Genomic DNA, 7,703 nt, shown 5'->3' on the forward strand with positions numbered 1-7,703 from the left:
GCAGTCTCTCCATGTTTTCTCGCCATGGTAACATGTGATCCACATGCACTGTGCGCTGTCTCTGTCCCTCTTGATAGATAGATTGATATATATATATATATATATATATATATATATATATATATATATATATATATATATATATACTGTATATATATTCGAAATACTTGACTTGGTGAATTCTAGCTGTACATATACTCCTCCCCTCTTAGCCACGCCCCCAACCACGCCCCCACCACCCACCTCCCGAAATCGGAGGTCTCAAGGTTGGCAAGTATGCTAATACAACTAATATAGACACTTACATCATATGTTGCCTTCATTATAACACTTATATAAGACTTTTTTTTTTTTTTGCGGCTCCAAACAGATTTTTTTATTTTTGGTCCAATATGGCTCCTTCAACATTTTGGGTTGCCGACCGCTGGTATAAAGCAGGTGTACCTAATAATATGACCTGTTGTCTTTCAAAAGGTTAGTGTCGCCACCTTGTGGACGTATTTAATATATTTGGGTTTGTAATTTCTTACACAAACAATTACTGTTGTATTAAAAAAGACTTCAAAGAATAAAAGTGGAAAAATTAATGATGAAAATTTTGACTTACATTTTTGTCTTGGACATGCGCTCGTCCTCCGGGTCATTTCTTTTTCTTGTGTCAGTGAAAAGGTGATGTCGGCCATAGAGCGAGGAGCGGCCGCCATGTTGCCTCCTGACTAACAAATAAGGTTACAGTGGACCCTCAGCTATTCACATAACAATGAGAAAAAGCTGATACTCATAACAAAAATATTTGTCTTTAAATGTATCTATATGTTCAAATAATCATTGAAAAGCTATTCATGCACATGTGTCATGGCCAAGTTTGCAAGTTAGACTGTATCAGATCAATAATTATTATTGGTGAGCATTTATACATTTAACATTTTCTAATGTGTGTTTTAGACATTTTTATCATCCCTCTGCACATTCTAAAAAAGAAAACTACAAAAATGGCTGCCGTGTCCTTTGTTTTTTTTCCATAGCGTGGCCCTCACTATTCACAGGGGTCTTGGGCCTAACCCCCTGCCGATACCACGCGTATACTGCAATACAAATGATACAGTGATGACCCTGTTGCCTTGATATTATACTGTTTTCTAAATCCTGCATGATGTTTTCAAAAGTGTGCCATATCAAAGAGAAACCAGTTAAATGGACTTTATTGACAACTTAATCATCCATTAAAAAAACAATGACATTATACTAATGCACTGTGTCTGCACTACGCTAATGTTAGCACATTTTTAGATGTTAGCACATTTTTAGATGTTAGCTTAGGAATACATTAATAATAGCTGGTAAGCTTTGTAAAGTAAAAGGTTAGCTTATTAGCTTCACAATACATTGTTAGCTAATTAGCGTGAAACACTGTTAGCTGGTTAGCTTCCTAATATGATAACTGGCTAGCGCAAAAATATATTGCTAGCTGATTAGCTTAGTAATATATTGATGCTATTTGCTGGTCAATTTTGTAATACTGGACAATACTGTTAGCTAATTAGCTTGGTGATACATTGATGCTACTGGGTGGTTAACTTTTTTTAATACTGTACATTAATGTTAACTAATTAGCTTTTATCATATTAATGGTAGCTAATTAGCTAGGTAGTACATAGCTGTTTTAGCTCTTAAATACATTGTTAGCTAATTAGCTTAGTAATACAATAATGCTATTAGCTTGTTAACTTTGTAATACTGGACAATACTGTTAGCCAATTAGCTCTGTGATACATTGTTAGCTAATTAGCTTAGTAATACTTTATTGTTAGCTAAGTAGATCAGTAATACAATGTTAGCTAATTCGCTACGTAATACATCGTTTGCTAATCAGCTGAGTAATATTTTAATGTCAGCTAATTAGCATCATAACATATCAATGTTAGCCAATTAGCTCAGCAGTACATTAATGTTAGCTAATTAGCTCAGTGATACATTGTTAGCCAATTAGCTCAGTCAGTGCCGGCCCAAGCCTCCATGGGGCCCTAAGCAAAATTTGATTTTGGGGCCCTCTATTTCTGCCAATAATATTGATTGATCATTCACACACCTACTATAAGCTCATTGCGGCTCTGGCAGTGTTGTTTACATTATCCTATTGTCAGCCTGGCATGTCTTTACAAATGACATGTCATTTATAAAGATATGGGGGTGGCCCAGTTAAGAACATAAATAATACCAATGAATGAACGAATGATGTCCAGAGTACCACATATGGTTCCTAATCTTAAAATGTAGAAAACATTCAGCTACAAGAGTGGCCTGGGGTTGAACAGTCCAAGTGATAAAGCTTTGTATTTACAGTAAAAGTGTCATCTTGTCTCATCAGTCTTGTACATATTAGTCTTTAATTACTAGTTTATATTTTTAGTCAATTGTTCATATTTAATGTTTACTTTGTACAAAGAGAGCGCAGTCTACTGAAGTTAAATTCCATGTGTGTTAAACATAACTGGACAATAAAGCTGATTCTGATTCACTTTATTATTTTTGGTAACAAAAACCTGAAACAGCAATGTGCAAAAATGTTGACCTAAAATTGTGTTTTTGTACAATAATATATCTTTGATCACTTAGAAATCATCAGTCAGACTCCTACATGCAAAAAATAAAAAATAAGAATTTTTTGTTAATTGCTTTTGGGGGCCCCCTGGTGGCCGCGGGGCCCTAAGCAAGCGCTTAGTACGCTTATGCCTTGGGCCGGCTCTGAGCTCAGTAATACATTGTTAGCTAATTAGCTTCGTAATACATTGTTTGCTAATTAGCTTTGTAATACATTGTTTGCTAATTAGTGATACATTACTGTCAGCTGGTTAGCTTTGTAATACATTAATGTTAGCTGGTTAGCTTTGAAATATATTACCGGTAATGTTAGCTTTGCAATTCATTCATGTTAGCTGGTTAACTTTGTAATACATAAATATTAGCGTTGCGATACATTCATGTTAGCGTTGCGATAAATTGGCGTAGTCTGACCACAGTGAAGTGACTACAAGGTGCAACATAAGGCATGACACATGATGGCGTTATCCGCACCACTTATCTATTTGGTTTTGTGGGTTTTCCTGCGGCCCACCTCCGTAGCCACCGAGCCCACCGTGGCTCCCACCACGCCCCCGAAGGGCCCGCCAACAAAGAGGCCCACCAGAGCTCCCAGCAGGGCCTCCCTTCTCACCAGCGTGGGCAGCCACAAGACCCAGGACACCAAGGTCTCCCAGAAGCCTAGGGGAGAGGATGCATGAGGGGAGGAATTGGAGACGGCGGACGAAGGGAAAACCTGATCCAGGTCCACATTTAGGTCTCGTAAACTTCTTTCTGCCTCTTCTCGGGCTTCCTCCATCTCCTCATCAGTCACGTCCAAGTCCACCACCCGTGCTTCCTTCCTCCACTCTCTCACAATTTCAAGCTGCTTCTTCCCCAGTTGGTCCTCTACCTGCTGGTAGAGAGGGCAGCTGAAGTGCTCTTCTCCGTTCTCCTTCACCGCCTTTTCCACCTTCTCCAGCATCTCCTCAAGGGCTCCCGGTTCTCCGCTCCGGGTCTCCAGGGTGTGATAGCGACCGTTGCATCTCTCCAGCAGCGCCTGGAGGTCCTTGCGCCACGTGAGCAGGTAGTCCTCCAGCCTCTCGTGCTCCTCCAGCTCCTCCATGTTGGTGAAGATGAGGATGGTGTTCCTGCTCACCGCAGACGGGCCCAAGACCTTCTCCAGGACATCCAGAGCTTTGGTCTCTCCGTCAGCTGGCTGGTTGACCGAGACACACAGCAGAAAGGCATGCGGCCCCGGGCTGGAGAAGGTGATCAAGGTGGAGATGTGACTTCGTCTCTCTTCTGGGTCGTAATCTAAACTGAACCAGTCTGGACTGGAGACCACCAGCACCTACACAAACATCAAGTGGGGGCACAAGACCATCATCAAGTATTTCAGTAATACAATGTTAGCTAACTAGCTCAGTAATACAGTAATGTTATCTGATTAGCTAACATTAATGTTTAACCAATTAAATAGTTAATTTAAACCTGCTCAGTGGCCTTGTAGTTAGAGTGTCCGCCCTGAGATCGGTAGGTTGTGAGTTCAAACCCCGGCCGAGTCATACCAAAGACTATAAAAATGGGACCCATTATTTCCCTGCTTGGCACTCAGCATCAAGGGTTGGAATTGGGGGTTAAAACACCAAAATGATTCCCGAGCGTGGCCAACGCTGCTGCTCACTGCTCCCCTCACCTCCCAGGGGATGGAACAAGGGAATGGGTCAAATGCAGAGGGTAATTTCACCACACCAAGTGTGTGTGTGACTATCAGTGGTACTTTAACTTTTAGCTCAGTACATTAATGATAGCTGGTTAGCTCCAAAATACATTGTTGTTAGCCCAGACTTCCCTCTCCCCAGCCACTTTGTCCAGCTCCTCCCGGGGGATCCCGAGGTGTTCCCAGGCCAGGCGGGAGACATAGTCTTCCCAACGTGTCCTGGGTCTTCCCCTTGGCCTCCTACCGGTCGGACTTGCCCTATACACCTCCCTAGGGAGGTGTTCCGGTGGCATCCTGACCAGATGCCCAAACCACCTAATCTGGCTCGTAGATGTGGAGGAGCAGCGGCTTTACTTTGAGCTCCTCCCGGATGACAGAGCTTCTCACCCTATCTCTAAGGGAGAGCCCCGCCACCCGGCGGAGGAAACTCATTTCGGCCGCTTGTACCCGTGATCTTGTCCTTTCAGTCATAACCCAAAGCTCATGACCATAGGTGAGGATGGGAACGTAGATCGACCAGTAAATTGAGAGCTTTGCCTTCCGGCTCAGCTCCTTCTTCACCACAACGTATCGATACAGTGCCCGCATCACTGAAGACGCCGCACCGATCCGCCTGTCGATCTCACGATCCACTCTTCCCTCACTTGTGAACAAGACTCCGAAGTACTTGAACTCCTCCACTTGGGGCAAGATCTCCTCCCCAACCCGGAGATGGCACTCCACCCTTTTCCGGGTGAGAACCATGGACTCGGACATGGAGGTGCTGATTCCCATCTCAGTCACTGCGGTCTAGGGTGTCCGGTGCAAAGTGTACATAAGGGTGTCCATATACTCTTATGTTTGAACATGGTGTTTGTTAAGGTCGATCTGTGACGAGCACAAAAGTCCAATAACAAAACACTACTCGGGTTCAGATCCGGGCGGCCATTCTCCCCAATCACACCTCTCCAGGTTTCACTGTCGTTGCCAATATGAGCGTTGAAGTCCTCTAGTAGAACAACGGAATCACCCGGGGGAGCACTCACCAGGTGCTCGCCGTCGTGCCCCACCTCCGGGCCTAACTCCAGAGGGGGGGGGGGTCCTTTGTTTTAATTTTTCATAGCGGTCTTCGAGCTGCTCTTTGTCTGATCCCTTACCTAGGACCTGTTTGTTTTGGGGGACCGTAACAGTGGGCATAGAAGCCCCCGGACAACATAGCTCCTAAGATCATTGGGACACGCAAACTCCTCTTCCACGATAAGGTGGCAGCTCAGAGAGGAGTAATTATCATAATAATATAATAATGTCATTAATTGGTTAACTTTGTGATGGCTGATCATTAGCGGGTAATGGTGTGTAATGCTAGCTAATTAGCTTCATAATACATTGTTAGCTAATTGACATAAAACAATGTTAGTTAATTAGCTTCCTAACATAGTGTTAACTAATTAGCTCAGTACAGCTTGTTAGCTCCAAAATATATTGTTAGCAAACTAGTTTAGTATGACATTAGTGCTATCAGTGGGTTAACTTTGTAACGGCAAATTAGCTTTGTAAAACATGTTAGCTACTGAACTCAGTAATATATTAATATTAGCTAATTACCTTAATAATATATCAGTGTTAGTCAATTAGCTCAGTAATACATTGTTAGCTAATTGGCATTGAAATACATGAAGGTTAACTTCCTAATACATTAATGTTAGATAATTAGTTTCTTAACATTGTTAACTAATTAGCTCAATACATTAATGATAGCTTGTTAGCTCCAAAATATACATTAAAAGTGATGTGCATTGTACGCATCCACCTATTGGAAGAACTCTCTCTCTCTCTCTCTCTCTCTCTCTCTCTCTCTCTCTCTGCCCACTACTTGCTGTCCATATCCTACCAAGTCAGACCTACACTGTTCCAATATCCATTTCTTTGTTCTCAATTGTTGATAACTGATGATAACAACCAAACCTAATCCCCCCCGCCCCCCTCCACACCCCGGATTGTAAATAATGTAAATAATTGAATGTGATTATCTTGTGTGATGACTGTATTATGATGATAGTATATATCTGTATCATGAATCAATTTAAGTGGACCCCGACTTAAACAAGTTGAAAAACTTATTCGGGTGTTACCATTTAGTGGTCAATTGTACGGAATATGTACTTCACTGTGCAACCTACTAATAAAAGTCTCAATCAATCATCAATCTAGCGGTCAAAATGAAAACTACACCCAGAAGTTGATCTTTCTGACAGAACATGGATTTCGGCTGCTAATGTGTTGATTTACTTTTTAATTGAAAAAATTATAATATTATATATATATAAATATAATACAAAATAATAATACAAATAAAATATATATTTAAAGGTGTGTGCATTGTACCGTATTGGAAGGACCTTGTCGCTATCTAGCGGTGGCAATGAAAACTACACCCAGAAGTTGAGGTTTCTTGACAGAGAACATGGATTTCAGCTGCTAATGTGTGGATTTAATTTTTAATTGAGGTAAATTCTGCTCAAATAAAAATACTTATCGGGTTATTGCTTTATTTGACTGTTGATATTCTGTTAATTCCGTAAAGATGAATAGGAAACGTAAAATACAACGCATGCATTGAAATATTGACTATTTACATCTGTAAGCACATAATGTATTAATATCATACAAATATGTCTCGTCTATAATGTGCACCATATGCTGAACTGCATTGAACAATCTACTCTTCATTTGGCAACATTTCGAACAACAATGAAAGATGACCTATGTGTTGTGGTTACGACAACAGAAAACAAATCCCCAAAAAGATACACTATTGCTTGCTTATGTCTAATAATAAACAAACACACAACACGTGTTTACCTGTCGTCCTGCAGCGTCTCCTCGGTGTTTACTACAGCCGTCACTTTCTCTGCCCTGCTCGCTGTCTTGCAGGCCCAGGATGCTGCAGACCGTTGAACGTTGTCCTGCCCCGGTCCGGCCCAGCACCACCAGCCTGAGGTCTGCGCCACAACGACCATGTTGCACACCACAAACCCCTTATTAAATACAGTCAAATTATTGACACTTCACATGTCCTTACTAGGTTAAGGTTCACTTGAAGGGGCCTTATGAAAGTGTGAAAAATAGAACCAGCGCCCTTTTCGCTTCATTATCGTCATGCGTATTGACAGGAACTTTTCTTGCGCTGAATTCAGTAGCATTTGGTGTACATGCGACATAACAGAAATGTTGAAGCCTACCTGTTTTGGCACCAGAAGACGCCATGTCGCCCTGTTGACTGCCTTATTTAGCGATGAAGCAGAAGGCGTGGACACTTCCGCATTCCCTCAGGATGACACGCCAACCGCGGCTGCTCTCTGAACACGTGATCTCTAACAATAAGACGCGTTAAAATCAAACAAATGGTTTATTGGTGCTATTAAATGACCTTTTTTTTTTA

The 7,703-nt window shown here is 41.6% G+C and overlaps 1 protein-coding gene across 1 annotated transcript; it reads right to left on the bottom strand.

Moving 5' to 3' along the window:
* Window positions 1–1,214: 1,214 nt before the first annotated feature.
* LOC133615149 (GTPase IMAP family member 7) lies at window positions 1,215–7,640 on the bottom strand. The gene is made up of 3 exons (XM_061973521.2): window positions 7,504–7,640; window positions 7,124–7,263; window positions 1,215–3,913 (listed from the first exon to the last, which is right to left on the bottom strand). Exons 1-3 carry the CDS (start codon window positions 7,526–7,528, stop codon window positions 3,083–3,085), a joined length of 996 nt encoding a protein of 331 aa, XP_061829505.1. The 5' UTR covers window positions 7,529–7,640; the 3' UTR covers window positions 1,215–3,082.
* Window positions 7,641–7,703: the final 63 nt, after the last annotated feature.

Source organism: Nerophis lumbriciformis, linkage group LG22, assembly GCF_033978685.3.
Source record: "Nerophis lumbriciformis linkage group LG22, RoL_Nlum_v2.1, whole genome shotgun sequence".
NCBI classification, from domain to species: Eukaryota; Metazoa; Chordata; class Actinopteri; order Syngnathiformes; family Syngnathidae; genus Nerophis; species Nerophis lumbriciformis.